At 31.1% G+C, this 26,205-nt stretch overlaps 1 protein-coding gene across 8 annotated transcripts in view; it reads left to right on the top strand.

The window, feature by feature from the left end:
* Nucleotides 1-26,205, top strand: part of LOC134724854 (uncharacterized) — a 120,131-nt gene that overhangs the window by 34,617 nt on the left and 59,309 nt on the right. For all 8 annotated transcript variants that reach the window (XM_063588152.1, XM_063588157.1, XM_063588153.1 and 5 more), the window contains exons 8-14: nucleotides 524-1,795; nucleotides 5,251-5,286; nucleotides 8,853-8,909; nucleotides 10,899-11,101; nucleotides 12,780-13,062; nucleotides 17,810-17,875; nucleotides 23,581-23,795. In XM_063588152.1, coding sequence (XP_063444222.1) covers nucleotides 524-1,795; nucleotides 5,251-5,286; nucleotides 8,853-8,909; nucleotides 10,899-11,101; nucleotides 12,780-13,062; nucleotides 17,810-17,875; nucleotides 23,581-23,795 — 2,132 coding nt within the window. The remainder of the gene's footprint in view (nucleotides 1-523; nucleotides 1,796-5,250; nucleotides 5,287-8,852; nucleotides 8,910-10,898; nucleotides 11,102-12,779; nucleotides 13,063-17,809; nucleotides 17,876-23,580; nucleotides 23,796-26,205) is intronic.

Consider the following 26,205-nt stretch of genomic DNA (forward strand, 5'->3'; position numbering starts at 1 on the left):
GTATCCTTAAATGATGTTCTGATTGGTAAGATAAGATATAAAGTGGCCTTGATAACCTCTTCTTATATTTTACTTAAAATTAAATCTAAAATACATTTAAAAAATCCATCCCATAATTACATTGATTACTATCAGATCTTATCTTTTAACGAAAAATCCTTCTTCTTATCAAGTTACTTGTTGGTCATTGTCTTCTTATACTTCAAAGAAACAGTCATAAATTTGAATAGGAATTCTATACAAGAAAGACTTTCTAATAGAAGTGTTGATAATTGTACAATCTTTGGCACTTCTTAGAACAATTTTCTCAACATTACAGGCTTGTGCTGAAATTCCAATTATATTTTTCATCTACAGAAATAGCTAAGCCTACTTAAAATTTCTAATTATAGATTTCTGTTCAAACATTAATTCTCTTAACTACTTTACAGTGTAGAGTATATATTAATTTGCTCATTCTCTGCATCAGTCATTGTTTGAGGTGCCTCTGTTTCTTACGTTCTCATTAACTTTCTTCGATCAGACAAAGGTGTGTCAGACAGCAGTACCTTGACAGCACACTCCCTGCCACAGGAAGATCATCACCTACCCATCATGAAAGAAGAAGTCGCTGTCGAAGAACATATAATACCGATTAGTGTTAAAAGAGAAAGGATGATTCCCTTGACAATTCAAACTTCTACACCAGATTTGAGAAATTTTCCTCAAGAGGAAACTAGATCTCGGGATTCAGGAATAACGAGTCGTGGATCTTCGTGGCAGAGTGGTAGTTTTAAGGATGGAAATTTTAGTCCCGGTTCGTACTATACACTCCCAGTTAGAAAATCATCAAGTGAAAAAGTTACTGACAAACAAAATGATGATTTTGATTATAGTAAATGTACAACTTTGCCAACTATAAAACCTCTGAAAACACACAGGGGATTCGAAAGTGAAATGAATTATGATGGAAGGGGAAGAGGTGATGTACGAGTCCAATCACAGAGAAAACCTATAGTTGTTCCACAGGATGGATATAATACCGATGTGGATTATAGTGGGAGGGGGAGAGGCGACATGCGAGTCCGCTCACAGAGAAAACCTATAGTTGTTCCACAGGATGGATATAATACCGATGTAGATTATAGTGGGAGGGGGAGAGGCGACATGCGAGTCCACTCTCAGAGAAAACCTATAGGTGTTCCACAGGATGGATATCATACTGATGTAGATTATAATGGGAGAGGGAGAGGTGACATGCGAGTCCACTCTCAGAGAAAACCTATAGTTCAACAAGATGGATATTCTACGGATGTGGATTTTTGTGTCCGAAATAATCAACGAAATAATCAAGACTATTCACAAGGGAGACAATATAATCAGAGAGACTATATACTTGACATGGATTTAGATTCAGTCAAACTTCCACAAAAAGCTAAACTTTATGATCAGAGAGGATTCGTGAGTGAAGTTGATCTTTCGTCTTTGGATTCACAACCAGACTTCAATAGATTCAGACAATGGCCACCACAGCCACAAACACAGCCACAAGCACAGCCACAATATAACCCCCCTCAACTGGTGGAATCAAACTTACCTAGGAGACATTCAGAAACTGTACAGTCTCCTAAATATGTGACACCTTCACGACAGGAGAAACCGAATTACACAAAATGGACTCCTAAATCTTCACCATCTGTTGTTCGAAGACAAGGATCACTGGACTCATCTTCTTCCTCTCCAAACAGAGGAAGATATATTCCAATAAAAGTGATGCACGAAGAAAGTCCACAACAACCAGATGTCGACCACAGAGGTATTGTATATGTCAGAGTTTAAGCACGTCCCCTCTGGTAACAGCATGAGAATGATGAATACCTGGATTGCAATACTAACTACAGATATATGGAGTGAACATTTTTTAAACTGATCAATATTTTAAGCATGGGTGAAATATTTAGTATAATACATAATGTCATAGTTTCAGCAGTATCTTAAGATATGTAGTATTAACAAATCAGTTTTAGTTTTCCTTGTAGTTTTATAGCTGTTTAATTGATGTTAGTATTTTTTTCTCCATTTTATAGAAATAAGTTTGTGAATTAGTTATAAATTTGAACAAGATTCTCAAAATCTTTTAAAGATGTAGTAATTGTCATTTTGCATGTAACTAGTAGGTATTCTTCTTTAAGTTTATGAGTGAACCCCATTTTATTTTTTGTGTTTTCCCCATTATTTTATAAGATGCATGTAAATTCCTTCTTATTTAGAGTAGAAATCCTAATTTTTCTTTTTTAATGAATGTTCATCTATTTTATCCCTTAGAAAAAATTAGTGTGATGAAAAGTTAAATTTTAACTGTATTAAGAACTAAGAAGTGATTTGAACTTTTATTTCCAAACATTGTTTGGATCTATAGAAACCTGTATGGTTTTCAGAACTGACATGCCAAGATGTAGCTTTTATATTTTGTATTATAGAGTATTAATTTGTGATCGGTAAAGCCATGTTTATATTATTTAGATGTGAAAGCAATTATATATTTAGAAATCAGGGTAGGGTTAATAGTCAGATAAACACACATGGATGTGCACTAGAGCTTTTAATATAATTATACATGGGTAATTGGTGTGAAATTGGTGGCTTGTGTCAGATTAATGATTCAATCAATGGTTTGCACACACTTGTCCAAGTAAAGCACATTATTTGTCATTTTTGGATAATCTCCCTTTCAATAAGAAATATTTTATTGAAATTTCTTTTGCTGGACATCAAACTGAAATTTTTAAATGGTACACATTCTGCTAAAGGAATCGGTATATCATATTTCCAGACTTGTGTCTGGAAGCCAGGGAATCAAAATGAAAAGTCATTAATGCAAACTACTGTAAATTCAGAAATTATTGCGAGGTTTTTATTATTGCGAATAATGCGACTGAGTTGTAAACGCAATAATTAAAACTCGCATTTTGTAATATTTTAACTGAATTAAGCATGACTTTTCTCAAAATGTAAAAATTAAAATCGCATTCAAGTGTAAAATGACAAAATCGCAATAATAAATGCACGCAATAATTTCTGAATTTACAGTATGTTTAAAGTTCAGATATTTGTCACTGAATTATAATAAGGCAAACATTGAACACTCAGTTCATTAACATCCAACTAAAACACCCTTTTTGATATGGTTATTGTTCTTGGCAGCATCGTAGGAAAAAAAATTGTAAAGGTTAAAAGTAATCCTTTGTTTATGACAAGTGATTTCACCAGTTTTTACATGTAAAACACCTCTAAGATCCGTAAACCACACATTGTTTTCAACTATAAGTGTTGACAAAATGAAGCACATAGCTATACCAGATCTGCAGCATGTGCATGCATGCTGACTTCATCAATATGATTATAATTAATTGTGTATTCCTCTTTAATGGTCATTAGCTCTGTAGTAAATTACCTGAAAATCATTTCACATACCTTTGTAATGAATCATTATAGCCAGAAAGTATACACAGACATTTGGTAGGAATATATCATGAAACAGACCCTTGAAGTGTAATGAGGTAAAAAGCCTCTGTTCAAGTTATTAGATCTATTGTAAAAGAGTGATTGGGAGATATACTTTGAACATGAATTAAATGAAATTTAGTGGTATACGTCAATGAAATGTCAATCACACAACACTAAAAGACAAAAAGACATCTTAGGAAAAAAACTAATGTCTATATATATATATGCAATATATCAATCTCTTAATCAGCTTCTAGTCTAGAATAGTTGTATTTATAAAAAGATGTTGTATGAGTGCCAATGAGACAACACTCCATCAAAGTCATAATTTGTAAAAGTAAACCATCATAGGTCAAAGTATGGTCTTCAACACTCAGCCTTGGCTCACACCAAACAGCAAGAACATATGTTTGGTTTATAAGCGACCTTTTATACCTTACCTTTATGTATGGGTTTTCACCCATTGATGATAACTGTTACACCTTGATGTATAAATACTGGGTTCAGGGGCAGATCCAGCTATTTTAAAAAAGGGGCTCCCAACCCAGGATAAAGGGGAGGAGGTTCCAACCATATGTCCTCATTCAAATGCATTGATCGACCAAAAAAAAAGGGGGATTCCAACCCCCGGAACCCTCCCCCTGGATCCGCCAATGGGGTTGTCTTATTTGCTATCACACAACATCACTTTATTCATATTCATTGTGCCAATAAAAAACTAAGCAAAGCAAGATTTTTGTATTTGAAATCTTTGTATACTTCAGTAATGAATATAATGATGTGATTTTTTTTTAAATCTTAACCATTTAGATAACCAAACTATATTTTAGCTGGATTTGAAATCATCATTACCAGATGAATCAGTCATTCTGACGTAAATCCTATCTGATTTTAATCATGGGTCCATATTAGCAAATAATTAATCTATGAAAACGATACATAAGACAGTGAAAGGTCAACAAAATGACCCCTAGATACATTTAATCTGCATTTATCTTATCTTCCCAGAGACAAATTCCAGCAACAATGCACAGATGATAGCGAAATTAACATTATTAAGATAAAAGTCCCTTGGTAGTATGGAAGTTGTATAGTTTGTACATGATTACATTGCGAAAGCACTTAATTTTCTTTTTTAAAGAGGGATAGTGAATTGAAATGAAATGAAGAAGTTTTGGAGTGAGTTGTTTCAAAATTGGGCTCTTTTGTGTTCTTTAATTCTTAGAGTTTTAGATATTTTATTTCAGTATATATGATAAAATTAAGTGTGTGCTGTGAAATAAATGGACTAAAACCATTTTGTAAAAATATATAAATGAAAATAGGATTAGAAAATTGACCAAATTATAAAAAAGGGAGATAACTCGTGAGATTCCAATACAAGGGAGATAAATAGATGTACTACATGTTACTAAAAAGACCACCTGGGTATTGTAATGACCCAGGAAAGTTAGATAATGTGGCAACAGATGCATACATATGTTGCAGTTACGAGAAAAAGGGTATAATATCAATCTCTTGAAAGATTTATCGATTTCTAAACTAATCAGAGCATGTTTTATGTTGGATAAATTTACAAAATCAAAGGTTGAGTTATCTTTATTTAATTACCCAAAATAGAAACCTAAATGTTTTTTATGTAAACTGACTTCTGCTTATCCAGTTGAACTGTTGTGTCTTATTAACAATGTTTATGTAAGAGGAACGTTAAAATTGCAAAAATACTAAAGTATAGTTTTTTTTCTTGAATTTCATGGTTAACAGTTGGCCAGAAGAATGAAGATGAAAGACCTATTCATGGTAAGTTAAAGAAAATACATTTTTAACTACTGTATATTTATGATACTTTTATTTATTTTATTGATTGTTTTAAATTTCATTATTGATTGCTTTTTCTTAAGTTCTGTTCTAATGTTTAATTTTTTGGGGGTTTAGATAACTACATGCACTGCGGATTCTTTATTTTCATGGGTACCAATTTTGGTAGCTTATGAAAATTGAATTTTCATTGATATTTGAATTTTTGTTTTTGCCCCAGTTCAAACTTTAACTTCCTAGAATCTTTTAGTTTGTGGTTTACCTTTACCCACAAAATCCATGAAAAATTGGTATTTTTACAAAATATGCAACACTACTGTTTATGAAACTATGAGTTTCAGTTGTTAAAATGCTTTATACAATGAAATAGAAAACATTATAAGGAATTAAATCATAGAACAAGAGCCTTACAAACACTTGATTAAATTCAAAGCAAAGGAACAGGGCTAAAATATTGCTGTTCTTCATCTCAAAGTTAAAATGATATTTGAATACTGTGGATTCATTATTATTCGTTGGAAACCAATTTCCGTGGATTTCGTGGGTAAAGGTGAACCACGAATTCAAATGTTTAACGAATAACATATTTTCAATAGGCTCTGTGTACTGAGATTGCAAAACAATGAAATTAAATATTCGAGAGTATGCCAGTTTTCAGCAATCCACGAAAATTGATACCCACGAAAATAAATGAATCCACAGTATAGCAAAAGTTCATAACTCACTGATTAGACAGATGGTCTTCAGTGTCATTTTATGAGGAATTCTCACTGTTATAATGATACAATCCTGCTTTCTAACTAGGAATTCTCACTGTTATAATGATACAATCCTGCTTTCTAACTAGGAATTCTCACTGTTATAATGATACAATCCTGCTTTCTAACTAGGAATTCTCACTGTTATAATGATACAATCCTGCTTTCTAACTAGGAATTCTCACTGTTATAATGATACAATCCTGCTTTCTAACTAGGAATTCTCACTGTTATAATGATACAATCCTGCTTTCTAACTAGGAATTCTCACTGTTATAATGATACAATCCTGCTTTCTAACTAGGAATTCTCACTGTTATAATGATACAATCCTGCTTTCTAACTAGGAATTCTCACTGTTATAATGATACAATCCTGCTTTCTAACTAGGAATTCTCACTGTTATAATGATACAATCCTGCTTTCTAACTAGGAATTCTCACTGTTATAATGATACAATCCTGCTTTCTAACTAGGAATTCTCACTGTTATAATGATACAATCCTGCTTTCTAACTAGGAATTCTCACTGTTATAATGATACAATCCTGCTTTCTAACTAGGAATTCTCACTGTTATAATGATACAATCCTGCTTTCTAACTAGGAATTCTCACTGTTATAATGATACAATCCTGCTTTCTAACTAGGAATTCTCACTGTTATAATGATACAATCCTGCTTTATAACTACAGAATATTGTTTGAATCAGATTAATTCTTTTAATGAAGGACGCCTCCGGGTGCGGGAATTTCTTGTTACATTGAAGACCTGTTGGTGACCTTCTGCTGTTGTTTTTTCTATGGTCCGGTTGTTGTCTCTTTGATACATTCCCCATTTCCATTCTCAATTTTATTTTATAAACCAGATATTCATATGTTTTTTTTTTAAATTTTTACCAATTTGACTGTTGTGTAACAGAAACTTTTAAACAAAATGTATACTTAGATAACAACCAAGTGATAATAACAAAAGAGAAATAAAAAGTACTAGAAGTTTGGTGTGGATATACACCTAATCGCTATTTATTCCATTCCGGATAAGTTTTAAAATGACACAACTTTTTCATCCAGTTCAAGCTATCTGGGACCCTGTTTAAACAATTCACCATGCATGATAATTTTTAATGAGACCTGTTTAAACTACTGTTAATGCTTCAAACAAAATATTTTTTTACTTCAATTTTAATTTCGAAAAAAGTGGATCATACTATATCAAAGTTTCTTGATGATCACTTTCTAAAGGTTTTCTCCCTCAGCTCACTAGTGATGACCTTCATTTTTCGGCCGGTGACCCAAACTGGAAGTTGTATAAATAACTGTTTTTCCCGGAATGGACTAAATAGTGATAAGGTGTATTATAACCTAGTAGCCTTTTGATTTCAACTTCTTAACACTTTTAGATTATGATTTTGTTGCATTTTTTCAATCACTTAGCATGAAGAACGGTGCAGTTTTAGATGCATTGTTTGCAATCACTTGACATAGAAGTTGGGTGATAAGTATTCTTCAGGAAACAAAGGCACATTAGAATATGCACTAAATCATCTCGTTCATCCATCTGTCTTGGTGCAAACATTCTAAGAATGTATTGCTTAAGGTGTTGAAGCATTTAGTATTGCAACCTTCATCAATCAATATATGCATATTGATATTGGTAATATCTTTTCACCATGCTCATGCACTCAAAAATCTTTTAACAAGTATTCAGGTTTCCTTGGAACTTTTGATGATTTGTGGATGTACATTTTTGTGTTAAGCACTTGATTGAATGATGAAAACTGCTATATGAAGGCCATGTGTTGACTTAAAGATGTATTTTCTGGTCCTATGGTCCATTGTGAATAGTTGCCTTAGTTACTGGTATTAATTATATGTATTGCTATTGAATTGTTTAAAGTAAGCTAAAGGTATCAACAGTAAACAATAGACTGATAATTTAAAATTGAAGCTAGAAAAAAATCAAAGCTCTGGTTAAATAAAAAGAAACATATAAAAACAACCACTAAACACAAAAATTGAGCAAGTTAAAAATAATGATGTTGATCGTGTGCTCAGGAGAGGTAAACACACTTCCTGTTCGGCATGGCACACCTGTTTGAATACTCATTCACAAGGTATACATTGTTTTTTGTTTCTTTCCCTCAGAACTTAATCCTTATTGCAACTCTTTTATCAGTTATAATTCTTGCAACTTTTCATCTTTTCTGAGAGTTCAGTCACTTTGGTTTCCTCTTCTCATTTATTGGCATTTAGTGATTATTTACAGTGAAGGCAATCTCAGATGTTGTTCAGATTCAGGTACATATTGTATAACTGACCTTAACTCCAATGTAACCCTGATATAATTAAACAGACAGATAGGTGCTTGTATTATAGACAAGATTTTAATTAAAATTGGTAGATGTTAGAGACATATGGCTGATAAACAGAAGCTTATATACAAGTGTACTCTTACTTTCTCTTCCAAGAATAGCAAACAAATGATTTTAATGAATGAGTATCAGATATAACTTGGCTATGATGTAAGTTTTTTGATGCAGTTCGTTGCTTATGTAATCTTAGTAGATATTCTTACTATAGATAGACAGTACTTTATATGCATTTAGATGTGTAATTTGTTTGGGGATGCCAAAAAGCAAAAGTACAAAAAAAGTATTGTTTTATTTTCTGTGGCATATTCTGTCTTATGTCAAAGATGATTTGTAATTGTTCTTTTTGCTTAAAACAGTAAAAAACAAAATGAGTCATTAAATATAAATAAAATATTATTATCCTACTTTTTATATTTAGAAGTGCCACCAGCTATGAATGGAACCCACATATCAACAGAATATAGTCCCACTACTAGTAAGTATGGTACATATACATGATATAAAAAAGAAGATGTGGTATGATTGCCAATGAGACAACTATCCTCAGAAGACCAAAATGACACAAACATTAACAACTTTAGGTCACCGTTCTCTCATTGGCAATCATATCACATATCCTTATTTTATATTTACACATGCGACGGAAAAATATTTCCATTGCTTTTCTCCACATTCACAAAATAAACTACCGGACATAATGATAAATACAATATACAATTATTTTTTCATAGTAATTTGTAGCCTATTAACCTGAATTGCTCCATTGAAGCCATAAAAGTAATAAAATATAAATGAAAGTTTTTTATTGGTCAGATAAAAAACAACCTTTTTATAGAAGAAATTTTAGAGTCTTTTTTGGATAAAGATAACTAAAATAAATGAAAAAAGCTGAAAAAGTCAATGATTTGTTTTTCTGGGACCTGCTGTAGAAACATGAAAAAGATTGTCTATAAATTGTAAATCTTGTTTCATGTAGTTTTTTTGTTGAAAATTGCTTGTTGATAGTATATTTTTACTGAAATGAGGGCTTAAACAAGTATCTCATTTTAGCAAGACCCAAGATTACTATGCATTAAATCAAATAAGACCAACACCTAATCTAGAAAATTGCATGGTCCGAGATTGCCCATTATTCTTGAAACACTAATTACATTTCTAGAGAGCTATTAAAAACAACACAAAGGATTAGTGCTTGCTATTGTAAAGGGGAAGAATTGTGATTAAATTCACCAATCGTATCTGCACTATCATTATTTGTACATATTGCTGTAAATAAGTTAAGTAATACTCGTCCATGTAAAAGTGAAAAGAGGTCTGTCTTGTCCTAAATATTACGCAAAAAATGTGAAGCATATTACAAGTTAGTGCTTAAAACCAAAAAGAAGCTTAATGATAAAAAATGTGAAGCATCATAACAAGATAGTGCTTAATACCAAAAAGAATCTGTATGATGAAGGATTGATTTCTGACATACAAACTTCATCAATCAATTTTTGTTGCGATCAATTAAGTCCATAGCTGTACGTGTGGTGTTGGAAAGATAGATCCTGGGACACAACTATGTGGTTTTAAATGTCAAAATAATCGGATGTTGTAGAAATGATATTTTGTGATTGGAGTAATTGATCTTGAGGAGTTTTGGCGATTTGAAGGTAATTGAACTTGCGTTAAATGGATTTATTGAAAACAAAGCAAACCAGGTAACGACATTGTTAGTTTGATGTGTCAGGTGTTACATTATATCGATAAAACTAGAAATGGTGTTGTTATTATTATTATTTCAATAGCAAACTTGTGAAGTTATTGATTTTCATCATCTTAAGAAGAAATTTTGACAAAAGAAAATTTAGTGAAGATAGTATCATTTATCCAATAGATTTTTGCAAATGTGTAGTAAATGTAATATGCATAAAGACTTAAATTATATCATACCTAACTGGGATTGTTCAATGATAACTCTTCAGATACTGGAACAGTGTTGATTTTTTTGCCATAAAATAAATGGAATTGCTGCAATTGAATTAGTTTCACAGTCATGTGCAAACACATTAAATAACATACCAAATAAATGAGAGCAATTAAGGAGAACAAGCTGTTTGAATGGGTGATTTTGACTAGACTTGATGCTCTCAATTATTATTAATAAAACATGTATTCATGACATTTGGTTCCAAATACTGTAAATTTTGAAACTATTGCATGCATTTATTTTTGCGATTTTTCCAGAATAGACAATAATGTGAGTTTATTCATAGCAATTTCAAAAAAAATCTGCATACAGGTCTATGTTTCAGTCAACGAAATGGGAGTTCTTTTTATTTCGATACTTACCCAGGCACATTATTTACATAAATAAAAACCTCTAAATAATTTCTGAATTTACAGTACAACAAAATCCAAAAATTAAAGATAGAGTTTTATCAAATTTGAGGCCACATCAATTCATTTTCAACATCTTTTACAGATATAGAATCTCACCATGAACCTACAAGTCCACAAAGAACAGTAGTTCATACAGAAAGCAAACCTGTGATATCTAATGTTGCCCCTGTATGGAACCCCAAAAAGGGAACATTATTTCAGAAGAAGGAATATAAACCTATCAAGCTAGATACCCTAAGAAAAACTTCAATGGAAATCCAGAAACAACATATAGAAAATCAGAAGGTATACTTATTTCTGGGTACCAGTATCGTTTATCTGGTAATTCATTCATTGTAAGTAGGAATGCTAAAAAACATATGCTTGAGACAAAAAGAAAAAATAAACAATCGATAATAAAAAAAAAACCTACTAAAAACTTTCAGGATAAGAATTAAGAATATTGTATTAAGAATATTGTTCTTTTTGCTTGACATTGAGGCCGTTTTAAGTGGGAAAATCAGTAGAATTGATTTTTTTCTGAAAGATCTTTTTTTATGTAAATAAAATCATTAATGAACACAACTTTAAACTGTAAAATTGATTAACAGCTTGAAAACTTCTGTGGCCTGTTTCTTAAACAACATTTTAAAAAGATTTATGAAATATTGGTCAAGTTCATTCAGAGATAACAGATACATGACTTCTGTACTAGAATCTCCCTATAGTAAATACGATTGTAATCCTTACTGATTATTTACTAGGATTAAGCCCTGTACTAATAGAGGAGTTCAAGGCCTATTATTTACATTTCTATAGTATATTGTATATTGTATTGATCCATATACGGTACAGTGGAATCTTATTAAATGTATCTATTATATCATTCAGCATCTGCCAGGATATTTTATTTTCAGAAAACAAAATGTGTTATGTTCAATTTACTTTATACACTGCTCTTATAACCGAGTATTTATAAACAAAAATCTATAAAAGGTCTTTTAATATAAATATAGAGCAACCAAATTTATGGCAAAAGATCCTTCCCTGATAACAATATTACATGTTTTCCAATATAAGTGAATCATTCAAAACACACTTACATAAATTGCTGATATATATGAAACCATATTGTATATTGACGATAAAACATTCAGTTACTGCCGGATTATTAATAATTGACAAAGTGAATAAAGTGATCTGGTCTGCATCATACTAGCATCAAACAAACGAGGTTACTAATTCAATTCTTGATCCACAATCTAATATAGAATATTTGTACGGAATCAGTAAACAGCTTCTGGCCTCTTTATGGCTTCCTATTGTTGTATCCTTCATTAAGAAATGAAGAAAGACATTTTCTCGGAAATAAGAGCTTTCTTGTTGTCCATTTATCCATTAAAACTGTCACTAAATACTGAAAATTGCTTCAACAGTTTTGCCCTGAAGTTAACTAAAAGAGCATTTCAAATCAATAATTTGTTAGACTGTTTCTTTTGTGAAGAAATTTAATATTTTATGAAAGTTTTGTATGACAGACGGAATTGGTTGGAGGTATTTACAATAAACAAAAATGAAATTTGTAATGGAAAAAAGTGAACTGCTGGTATAATATTTCACTAAAACTTTTTCATTCATCAAAAGTAATAAAGAGGAAAGGGGATACAGTGGTTTTTGATTTGTCATGGTAATAAAAGATATTTTATTTTTTTTACATTTGCAAAGTCTGAAATACAGTTGAATATACACTATGTAGTCTTTTTTGTTTCCTACAAATAAATATTACACATATCAAAGTTGAAGATTACAGAACAAAGGATAAAAGCGTTTTCATCAGAGTAAAAGACATTTGTTAAAAGGCAAGATTAAGAAGTTGTACTCCAAGAAATTGAACACAACATATATCAATTTTAATGATGCTTTCAATGCAATTGCAAAGTAAAAATGTAAATTATAACAAAAACATGATATCTTTTATTTTCAGCCAGAGGAACTCAACATAATTCCCCCTCCCCCAGAAGACAGCTACTCCTGTCAGCAACCTGACAAAGACGAGCTACATGAATATAAATCTTTCGTTTCCTATAATCCCCAAACTAGTACTTCAGAGCCAGCTCCTGCCGAGCCCTCTAGGACAGAATATGCTCCCTATCAACCCAAAACAGAATTCGTAGATTATACCTTTTCTAATGGTCAGTTTGATGATGAACCCAGTCGACTGCCACCAACTCAGAGCCCTTTCGTAACGTTATTACGGAAAGGTAGAGGTTAGTATTGAAGAATATTTTTACGATATTTTAAGGATGCAGTTTTGCATGTACCCATTGTTATTGATATCCATTCTGCTTATCATCAATTTCCCTTTGTATCAGTTTATTTATAAATGCACACAGATGAATTTATCACAGACATAAAACAGAGTGTATAAGACAGGTTGTTATTTAGAATTTGCTGGTGTTTATAAACCTTCTGCATGCTTAAACCAAATTCTTTAAGTACTTGTTGGCATTGTAAACTTTCAATTACGATTTTGGTTGTATTCCCATAACGAAACATAACAATTGCCAGATATCACAATCTGCAACTTCTGCTAAACAGTTAAATGAATTGGCATATAACTTCCAAAAAGTCTTCATACTAAGACAATTTGCATTGAACATATTTTATTAAATTCTTAACAATAAAAAAACTTTAGATAAAGATATCATATTGCAATAAAATATTTTGTGCAAAAACTTTCATGATAACTCTGATTACAGTACATCAAGTTCTGTTTTCGTATTATTCAACTCTATTCTGATACCTTAATTAAATGTTAAATACATTTTATAGTCTATCTGTTTAAATTTCAACATACATGTAGTAAGAGCTTAATAAGAAGCAGAGCATTTTAGTTATATCCTGATTCTAAGAATCAAGTACCAATTGTACTACAATGTTGACTGTGGATTCAAATAATACTAAACATGACAAAAGTCAAAATCTTTGACCTTGGATTCAAATACTGTATATTCAGAAATTATTGCGTGCATTTATTATTGCGATTTTGTCATTTTAAACTTAGATGCGATTTTAATTTTTGGGCGTTTGAGGAAAGTCATGCTTAATTCAGTTAAAATATTACAAAATGCAAGTTTTAATTATTGTGTTTACAACTCGCAATAATAAAATCCTCGCAATAATTTCTGAATTTACAGTATTACTTAAAAAGTAACAAAAGTCAATATGACAATGATAGTGTTAGTCGTGACCTTTCAGAATTTTTATTCTTACGCAATGTTTTGTATTAATATCAATAACCAGGAAATAATGGTACATTTTCAATATGAAATATGTATTAATGGTATCCCTTGGGAAACTGTGGACTTATTAATTTCATCTTTTAAAGGATAAAGATAAGGTCAATGGCAATTCAGTAGTGAAAATATAGCAATAACATGAAATCTATTACTAGTAAAACATGCAAAGTCAGTTGATCAGATAATATAAATAAACAAACAAATCTGACCAATGTCCAGTAAATCAAATAATTGAAAGGATCAAATATGGTAAATAGTAACATCAAGTTGATATGTAATATGAGGGGGAGTAGGAGGGGTCCTGATCCCAAAACCCCGGGCTTAAAAACACCTGATCCCCAAATCCCAGACTTAAAAACACGAATCCCTGAGGTCCCGAAATACGAAAAAAAAGAATTCCTGGATCTCGGAGTCCCGATAAAGGTCCTATACCCCCTCTAATATGTAAAGTTAAACGAGTGAACAATTAGATCCAAGTTAATCCACCATTTTGACAGGGTTCTTTTAAAATTTCACACCATTTTATCTTTATAACATAAAATTAGTTTATCCTGAACTTTACCAACATGGCTAGTATGATAAATCAGCCATACAATTTAGGTCACACAATCCTTTTGGATTCTTAAATTAGATGTTGAATTTCCATGTTAAATTCAAAAATACTTTTCGATCCTTAAAATCTAAACCCTATCAATTTGTGTCGGTGGTAAGACTTTAAATACAGTAGTACACACATAGTAGAAACAAAATACCCTATGCTTTCACAAGCAGCGTGTGAAAATGAGATAGCCTTCATTGAGTGTCAAAAGTTTAAATTAATAACTAAATTTAAAATACAAAATAGAGAAATTTTAATCGAATAGCAGATAATGTTTCATTGTATGTTTTCCTCATAACTACATTTTTATGTACTGGTTGTATTACATTAATGGTGTTTTCACTACCCTGGGGGCGATCATCTTTATAAATGCATTTCCTGTGTAGGTATCCTAGTGCCTAATATTATGTAAGTCATTAAGAAGTTAACATGTAGACTTGAATTACAAATTTATCGTCAATTTTATATTTATTTAGAAGTTTACTGATTTTTTATGAGGGTTCTTGAGACATTTAAAGATGATTTTCCTATAAGGTGACATATTAATGTTGTGAAATGATTTTTAAATTTTAAACGAATTAAAGTTACCTTCTAATTAAGTACATTATATCACTGATAAGTACCGTTTACAATTTCTTAGTATCTGTTACCTGTAGTAGTACATAGTTGTAGTATGTCTTTACTAAACAAAATACTTGGCGGTAATCTTTGTAAATGTTATTGTTTGAGTTTGTTAGGAAACAACAATGTGAACACAAATATTCATGAAAGGCATATCTTTAGGTTAAACAGATCATATTTTCACCAACAAGAAATAGAACAAAGATGATGGTCCAATTTTTTCTTTGGTTTCATTAAAGTTATTCATTTATATGATATCTTTAAGAGTGATAGATTTGTTTTTGGTCCTTAAAATCCATAATTAGTAAACAGGCTACATAAACGTAAGATCTAGTAAGCATGTATCACAATTTAACTTTCCCCACAGATTAGCATCATAATCAGGTAGGATAGTAGTTCAAATTTCAAATATATGCAAGCCTTGGGTTTGTAGAGGTGGCTTCATCACCCCCAAGCAACTTTTGAAAACAGCCAGGGTCATCTTTCATGAATTTGCTGGCCCTCGATTTATTTCAACGACAAATAGTGCAAAATCATCCAGAATGCATAGTTACATGCAGTCTTATTTTTAAAACAAAATACCAATTTACCAATATGTAATCATCAATCATAGGAGAAAAAAAATAAAACCACAAGTATTTAGAGGATAAATATATGTTAGGAATGCTGTTGTGGTCAAACAAATTCTCACCTTTTAAGGTAACGATCACCACAAAAGATCAAGTGATATAAACATACAAACAAGACACCTATAATGGTAATAAAACACTACTACAGGGGACTCTTGCCATCTGATAGGCCTTGATTTACAAAGATACAGGGATTGATTTGTTAGAAATTAACCTCATGTTACATTTCACGATAAATAGGGAATGTATTTGTGTCCTAGTTAAGGATGGTGTTCATCAGATATGTCCTAGTTTAGGATGGTGTTCATCAGATATGTCCTAGTTTAGGATGGTGTTCATCAGATAATAAGTATTTCCTGTCTTCAGTTGATTGGACTGAATGGTGCTCTAACTTAAATTTTCAGTGTAGAGTTTTTTATTGGAAAATTAAAAGTCATCCAATGATTATTTTACAATTTGAAATTTCTTACTTAAGGGGCATTTTTGGAAAGTGATGTCAGTAATATTACTAAAAAGAAAGATAAAACATTATCATTTTTTTTATGGTTTACAATTGTTAGCCTAATATCTATGATTAGTAAAATGTACATAATGTAGCTTTAATTTTATTGGAAAGTATATAAGATAAATTTTGAATGTCATAATATAAGCTTCCTGAAATAGAACTACATGAAAGATAAAAAGGAAGAAGAATTTGTGTCCAATACTTTTAATTTGAATTCAAACAGCATACGAGGGAGGGGCATACCATAGTAAATAAGATCATATATTTTGACATTTCTGTGACATTTATTGATATAAGTTATGATTTAGTTTGCACTTGATAACACAAGTTTTTTTTCTAGCATTGATAAGTTATAAAAGTGTAAAATTGACAATAAATGAATTGCCATTTATCTCTGTGACATAATATTGCAACAAAATAATCTCTCTTTAGTAATAGGTTCACAAATGGGAAAAGATACAACTGACTATAACCTGATACTATTATAGTCAACTGAAATAAAAAAAAAAAAAAAAAAAAAAAAAAAAAAACGTATTAAAAGCACTTTTAAATGGGATTTTCTGGTACACGTAGTAAAATTGATTTGAAATGTTTTTGCCTACAAATAGTATTGGGTTTGTCAGGTAAGGTTATCTGGGCTTTAGAAATACATTATTGATAATCTATGCTATTTGTGAAAGTAAAGTTTAGTCTTTATACTTTGTGCTTAGAATTTTTATATCCATCCGAAGTTCTTTTACGCCTGTCAAATGTTGTAAATATAGTATTAAGAATTCTTTGTTTTGCTTTTGAATCAAACTTTATAAAGTCTTTTTAAAAACAAATGTTTTGCAATGTATGTTACCTTTATTATAAGGTGTAATGTTTTACCCGAGGGTCATGACTTTATCATTTATCTTTTCCTTAATACTGCATGCCTACTTAGCATGTGGTATGTCTTAATACCAAACAGAATAAACACCAGCAAATCCATAAGATATCGACCTGTCTTACGAGTGTAAACTATTAATGAATATGACAATTGTTTATACAATTTATTTATTAATAAGTTATTAAGCATGTACAGTTTATTTTTTTACCTGGCATGGCCCTATGCCCTTTAACCTCTCGTTACTGGCTTTACCTGTGTTGTCAAACAGGAACTGAACTGTGTCCTAATATATCATGTAAGGTAGTGTTGTGACGGAGTAGTAGAACTTTAACGTTTCTCAGCTCCCGTGGAATGTGTATTTAATTCAATTAAGTGGATTAGACTTTCTGCTGTATTCATTGGATTATCATTATTGTGAACAATTTTAAAATTTCAGTTTGTTTTGTAAAGTGTGCTATTTTTAGAGTTTTGGTGAAATATAATTTTTACAGAAAATGGTTTTCCAGTGGATTTGAAAGATATTAAAAATGTCACCGAACCTCTTGTTATAGATACTGGTAAGAGTGCGTTTTCTACCTAACTTCTGCATTTAGATTTATTCTGCATGAAAATGATTAATGCATTAATGTTTGCTGTGACTTTCTACACTTGTTTCTAACTTTTTTAAACAACCTTATCGTGTGTAGTTCTTAATTTGGGATTGCTTCTGCTACTTTCAACTTTTCAACATATTACTTTATTTTTTAATATTGATTTTAGTTATTTTTTTTCAAAATATAACAAATAAAGTTAGTTTCTTATTGATATTTTATAGAGATTATACAAACTGTAATTTAAATGTTGTACTTAGATAATTGTAACTGTAGGACTGGCAGTTTATAGTAAATTACACGTTGCTTTATGGAAATATACTAAAATAACAACACCATTCAATCATTTTGGTCTGGAATAACAATAACAAAACATTGCTTCAGGTTTATGAGAATAGCTGGAATCTTCTAAGGCATTTCTTTTCTCTTTTTAGTGAGAAAGTTAAATATTGAATTTTCATATTTCTATTCTTTTCTTACAATGTCAACTTTGACATCATTGTTGAACTTTTGAAAACTGAACAAACAAAATTGTGGGTCTAAGACACAAGGAAAACTATAACAATTCCTCACAGTGGCTCAATTAATCAACAGTCGGCAATCATACTACATCAAACTAATTAATCCGAACTAATATTCACTTTTAAGCCATCCCCTTCATGAACTGTAAATTATAACAAAGTTAACAGGATCTCTTTTGATATCTTTTACTCTATGTGTTCATTTATCTTAAAGTTACGAAAATGACATTCAAAGCCATGCTCCTAAAAAGCACACATTGAATTCTGTCTTTGCATAAATCCGTCGTCACAATTGTCATATTCATGTCTAATTATTAAATTGTGGTTAAGACATTGAACATATTCATTTATAAACCTCATGACTGAAAAGAATAAAGAAACGAGTATTATGATAGACTGTGCATACTTTGAATATAAAACAAATTAATAACATACACATATATAGATTTGTGCATACTTTGAATATAAAACTAATTAATATGTAGATTTGACTTTGTAATGGTGGTATGAAACGCTGCCAAGTATAGAACTAGGTCCTAAAATATGGCACATATAGAAAATCTCAGCTAGATTAATTTGTTTACTTTATCTTTGTCTTGCTTTTGTAAAAATTATGCCATGCCAATTAGTATTGCAAGTTTTAGCTTTGAAAAAAATGGCTAAATGTACTTTATATAAGCTAATTAGGCACTTTGCTTACTTTTTGAATAGTAGTAAATAGACTAGTTTTGGTTACAAAATTCAAGAATGATTATATAACGAGGATTGCTAAAGCCACCTCTCCTTTTGTTGTTTTTTTTTCTCAGAAAAAAAGGCCACCCTCTTACTGCTCAAAAACAAAAATCTACTCTGAGTTGAAAGATAGAATCATACAGTTATCTTTTGTATCAAATTCTTTATTTAATATTCCAAACTCCATCTCTTCTCTAGATTGCTGTTTCTATTTTGCAAGGTTTCAGTGCTTAAAAACAAGATGCGTCTCCAATTGTCAAAAGCAGGCTAGTTTTTCTCCATGCGTTAACTTGCCTTCAGTGAAATTTACTTTGCCTTTTAGAAATAAATGCCATCTGATAAAATTAACTAGGACTATAGGCAAGTTACTTTCAAAGGTTCGATCATCAGAAACGACTGAAAGTACCAAATTGTAAAAATATTTTTGCCTATGGATGTGCGAAGGAAATCTCCAAAATTGCATCATAAATTGAATTCAAAACATGTAAAGTACATTTAATTTGAGATCATATTAAAAGATTTAGCTGATTTACCTGTAGAATAAACAGAAATACCTGTAGCCTTAGGTTAATTTAATATGCCATGTTTGTAGATCTAAAGATAGTGAGGCAGGTAGTTTATTTTTATCAGAATTATATAATCAAGATTTGTATCAGTGTAATTCACTTGGAAATGTTTATAGTTGGCAGCAGAGAGAATAAACTGTTTATGTTTTACTAAAATTCGATCCGTTCACCAATATGTCAAGTTGGGATTTGGACTCTAATAAAGTTCATGTGCCACCTTAAAACGCATGATTCATTATACACGATGGTCTCATATTGCATTCAGTTAGCCCCTAAATCCTACAAGGGGTATAGGTCTCATCATATATGTAAAATAGCAGTATATGCAGAGAGTGGATGTACCCATGTGTGAACTAAATCATGCAAGGCTTAATGTTAAAGGCCCCACTTTTACCTATAATGTTTTTTTTTTATACATTGTGACTTCGATGGAGAGTTGTCTCATTGGCACTCATACCACATCTTCTTATTTCAATATATCTGTATTTGTATATATCAACAAGTTACCAATAACAGCCATCTAGTATCACATGGCAAACAAGACTTCCATATTTTTGGACCTACTAGTATGTCCCACTATCAATCTTGTTGATGTCTGCTTAACGAGTTCAGATACCAAAACCATTTCAGTAGCTTTGTCACATATGAAGATCAAATGCCAATTCAATAAAAAAATTGTTGATTTAATAAAACAGCTGTCTAATTGAAAATAGTATTATACATGTATAAGTGTTGCAGTTTTAAAAAGACATTGGTTATGTAATACCTTTTCTTTGTTACTTTTCGATAAATGCGTTTTTCTTCAAACACGTCAATACAAATGTTGAATTAAGAATAAGAGAGATAATATTCCACTTCAGATCAGTTGTATCTAAGTGTTTCCAGACCCTTTACATACATTTGCTTAACTGAATTCACATTTTATTAGTTTTACTTGGAAAAATGATCAAGCAGGAAATATTCATTGTGCACTGTATAAGTACAGTAATGTGCAAAATTAAAGTACATATATACAGATTAAATCTGCAAAATCTTCTAAAATTATCTGTTATTAATGTTGAAAAGATTATTTTGTAAAGAATGCATAAAGATTTTTTTCTTCCAAACTGTATATTGTTCCTGCAAACTATCTTAAAATCTACTATGAAATAAAGTCCAAATTTGTTGAAGAATAAGGCTGTACAATTTGTATATATATCAATTTAAACTGAGTTAAGGGTACTTCAAGTACTGGTGTTGTGATATATACCCAGATAGTATCACTTTTGGCTTGAATATTTTAAATACCAGATATATATAAAAGTAAGATTTAGCTACTTAACTCTGGTGTTGATAAGTCATGACTGAAGGGTTAAACATTGAAACTTTCATATAACACTGATGGTATTCTGTTCTGTATAAATTTAATTGATTATTGTTTTTAAAAAGAATACAATTTGGCTTGTAGGACAGGTAGGAAATATAAAAAAGAAGATGTGCCATGTGGTATGATTGCCAATGAGACAACTATCCACTAAAGACCAAAATGACACAGATATTTAAAACAACTATAGGTCACCGTACAGGAAGTCTATTTAAATTGGCAGGTTCCTTTTCTTAGATTGTTTGAATGGCGTAAGATTCTATCTAAATTAGACTGGAACTACCTTTTCCAGGTGTAAACAAACATTTGATTGTTTTCTTTGTGGGGTTCATGTTGTTTTCTTTATTGTGTTTCGTGTATTGTTTGTCTTTTGATAGTTATCATTTTTTGCCATGACATTGTCAGTATGTTTTTCAACTTTGAGATTGTATATCCTTCTGGTATCTTTGGCCTCTCTTTCAAGATAAAACATGACATAATGTCCTGTGTTTCTATTGCCCTAAATGTGCAAGTTCCAGTAGATACTCTAAAATAGTATGCAAGCAAGAAGGGATCTAACAATGATTTCTCTTATATCAAATTAATTTTATGTCAGTAAAGTTCTGAAGCTGTACCCTTCATATTTATAAACACTTTTCTATTGACTACCAAAACTATACACATTTCTCATTGCATTGAAGACCTGTTGGTGACCTTCTGCTGTTGTCTGTTCTATGGTCAGGTTGTTGTCTCTTTGGCACATTGACCCCATTTCCATTCTCAATTTTATTGACATTATGACACAAGGTATAACATTTTAATAATCTTACAAAGTCCGTCCTTATACACTTATGTTGTAAGGTTGATCTTATGAAGTCTGTCCTTACGCACTTATGTTGTAATGTTGATGGATTATACCGGTATGTCGTACCTACATAATCTGACTGGACAGTTCATCTATCTCTGTCTATACACAGGTGAACAGGAAGTCCTCATTCACCTCAAAAAAACGTTTCGTCTGTAACATATCCTAAAGGTATCAATGGTTTCTAAGTGATTTATCAAGGCTTCAAGTCGAAAAATGCATTATTTGCAGCAACAGTAACAATAATTATAAACACATCAATATATACAATTTAGAAACAGGCTGGCAGAAATGTCTTCCCAAACTGAAAAAGAAAATTTTGAAGATTGTTTTTAGAATATGATTAAGTCATGTTTGGTCACATTTTTCTGACTGAAGGGTATAGTGGATTCAACATTTTTGTTTGTATTTATTTTCCTGTTTAGTGCTTTTTGTGAAATCCTCATTTTAAGGGTCGTCATTAGCTGCAACTTTGTGTTTTATCCAATTCTAGTATTGAATTTCAAGGGTTTCTTCTACTCCTAAAATCCTTAAAAGGAATATCCCACTAATATGAATGGATCTTTAGTACACTTAAATATATATGAGACCAAAGCTGCCATATTTACTGAACACAAAGTGTATAATTGTTTTTTATGGTGACATTAACAACAATTATGCAGATAGATTTATAGTCTTAACTTTGCGTCATTAAATTATTGGTCTACCTAACGATGTATGAAAGAGGTGACGTCTTTACTGTACATGTACATGTATCATTGTGTTTTCCCCTATGCAGACATTAAAATAATTATGCAGTTTTAATATCCTTGCTTTGAGGGAGACTATATATAGCCAGACACTTACTATACATTAAAGTTTTGTCTTCTTTGTGGTTTATAAGTGTTATAGTTGTTTAGTTCAGGTGATAAAATATGAATCATGCACACTTCTGTCAAGTTAAGAAGATCTCTTGCACATTAACAAAGTTCAGTTGGTGCACTTTCTTTACATGTATTTAACTTTGAAAATTAACCTTGAGAGAAGATTCACAGGACTATTTTAAGGTTTTTTTCTTCAATGGATCAAAGCTAGTTATGTACAGAAAATAAACAGAAACCAGTCTTCAGATTTTTTAATTAAGTGAAAATTAAGTTATATATAAAAGCACAGTTAGTGATCAAATTCAATATTATATTATTATTTTGGTTAATTGAATTAAAACGTAATATCTTGAAGTTTAAAATTCCTCCCTTAACATATTTTAAAACTGTTTACATGGGTCTATTTGTATTGTTTGTTTGATGGAATTGTATACCTCCTTCTGCATACTTGTACAATTTCATGGTGTGTTATGAAAAAAAACCCAGAACTTCAGAGAGTGCAATGCAACTCCCACCACATTCCATTAACCAGAACCCTTACTGTAAAAGAGAACAACTGTTTGCAGATGAACATCATCTTTGAAGTTTTGAAGTCTAATGTGATAGAATTAACATAACTGATTTTATAATTTTTTGTAATTTTTTTTTTAAAAGATTTTGAGAATTTTTATGATGATAATTTATGATGTACTAATTATGTATGGCTTTAAGTTCTTACATATTTCGTATATTAGTTTTTGCATTATAATGATGCTTAATGCAGCTTCTTTTTTTTTTTTGCAGAGGGTCAAATACCAAAAGGAGCACTATATATAGGAGAACAAGCCTTAGTACAGGATGGACTGAAGCATACAGATACATATTACGCTGTACCTACGACAGAAGAAGAAGAAGATATGTCACAACAAAGCCCTACCAGTCCTTCAGAGAAGAAACCTTTAAAATATGATGGCATTGGTCCTACGGATGATGGAGGCATGCCATTATCATTCAGAATGGTAGGTTAGAAAACAAATATGCAGGTTGAAACATTTATAAAATATGATGGCATTGGGCCTACGAATAGAGGCATGCCATTATCATTCAGAATGGTAGGTTAGAAAACAAATATGCAGGTTGAAACATTTATAAAATATGATGGCATTGGGCCTACGAATGATGGAGTCATGCCATTATCATTTAGAATGGTAGGTTACAAAACAAATATGCAGGTTGAAACATTTATAAAATATGATGGCATTGGTCCTACGGATGATGGAGGCATGCCATTATCATTTAGAATGGTAGGTTACAAAACAAATATGATTGGTTCAAAATTGTCAGAAAGGATTTCAATCTTTGATGGTTTTAGCCAAATGCTCTAATTGGGCCATGTTTATAGCAGTGCCATCATGTTGGGTCTGTTTTACATCCGTTTTTTTTTTGTAAACTTTCCAACCAGTTGGAACCAAAATTTGCCCAAAAAATTTATTTACTGTCTAATTTCAATTTGTGTCCAATATACCCACAAAATCGTGACATGTGAATGGCCTAATTCACAAACCCCAATCTTTCAAAGTGTTATTTGAGCATATAAAAAAGCCAGTGAAGATTACAGAAAAAGGAATAACATCTTTGCTTACAAATTAGTATTACAAACATTATGCACACAATATTCAAATGGCCTTAGCTTAGAACATTAATATCAATGAAGCGTTAATAAAAAAAATAATAATATGCAAGCAGCCAACTTAATTAAGTACAACAAGGGCAATCCAGGTGAATTAGATCAAAATAAATATTTAAAAATACAATAATTTCCCATGCTTTAATTATATTTTATATCAAGGTTGCGAAGATTTTAAAGCTCAGGTTTAAAAGAAATCACCTTGGACAAAACACGACTGATCATATTTCACTTTACCTCATGAAATGTCATATAATTAGTCATAATTATATAATTATGTGTAAGATTTTCATGATATGTAACTGAGAGGGTAAACAAGGGGTTTCTTTGTATGGATTTGGCTGACTCAAAGTGGTTTACATTGATGAAGTAAACTAGTAGATGCGGTATTGACTTTGCTCATTGTTGAAAGCTGTATGCCGACCCATAGTTAATTCCTGTATCATTTGGTCTCATGTGCAGACTTGTCTCATTTACAATCATACCACATCTTCTTTCTTATAGTTTATGCAGTTCTGTTTTGCATTGTTTAAAACCTCCCAGCAGCTCAAATAAAAAACTGCTCTTGTAATACTTTAAATTCAGAAATTATTGCGTGCTTTATTATTGCGATTTTGTCATTTTAGAATTATATGCGATTTTAATTTTTACGATTTTGAGAAAAAATCCAGTTAAATTAATGTCAAATGTTTCAAAATTTGAATTTAAAATTTAAATTATTGTGTTTAGAACTCAGTCGCATTTTTCGCAATAATAAAAACCTCGCATTGATTTCTGAATTTACAGTAATAGGATATTTTTTTTGTTGAGGGCCCTTCCAGTTAGTTTAAGGCACCCTTTTAGGAACTTCTGGCAAGTTATCATGCACAGGGTCATGGCCAAACTATCTACAGGTACTTTGTACATACAAAGCTATATTTTTTTGAAGCAGTGGTGCTGAAATTTAAATCTTAATCACTCACAGGGTCAGAATTTAGTTGTATAAAGTCATTCAAAACTAGAAGGGAGACAAATAAATGTAAATTTATTGCTGCTTTGTCTCATATCTTAGATTTCAAAACCACTGTAGTGTGTTTTCTGTGCTGCCATTACCAAATACAAGTATATCCTCTTTTTCCAATGATAAATCTATTTCTCCTTCATCTACATGAAATATTTGACCATTGGACATAATGATTGATTAATCAATGGTCACTTTATGTCTCATCAGCGAAAAAAAGCTATATCACTAAGACTGTACATAATGTAAACAGCAGGAAATTGAGCAATAGTGTACTGAAACGTTCATGTTTTTAGTTATTCATTAGATCTCCTAGATGTTACTGCAATTCTAATTTACTGCCTTGATTACTTGAACAGAGTTAAGATAGAAGTACCAACCGACTGTGCAAGTATAAAAAAGAAGATGTGGCACGATTGCCAATGAGACAACTATCCACAAAATACCAAAATGACACAAACATTAACAACTATAGGTCACTGTACGGCCATCAACAGTGAGTGAAGTCCATACCTCAAAGTCAGCTATAGCCAGGCCAGGTCATTAAAAGCTTCCCTCCATCATCAGATTGAAGGAGATAGCATTCTTATTTTTGAAAATTTCCCCATAACTGATTTTAAGGTAAATGCCTACAACTCCCAATCTTCCAATACCTTACAAGGGCTATAGTTTTGATATTCCTGAGTTCTTGTATCAAACAGTTTTAAGAGTTTAATTACAATCACAGAATAACGTTTAAATG

The sequence above is a fragment of the Mytilus trossulus genome, chromosome 7 (assembly GCF_036588685.1).
Source record: "Mytilus trossulus isolate FHL-02 chromosome 7, PNRI_Mtr1.1.1.hap1, whole genome shotgun sequence".
NCBI classification, from domain to species: domain Eukaryota; kingdom Metazoa; phylum Mollusca; class Bivalvia; order Mytilida; family Mytilidae; genus Mytilus; species Mytilus trossulus.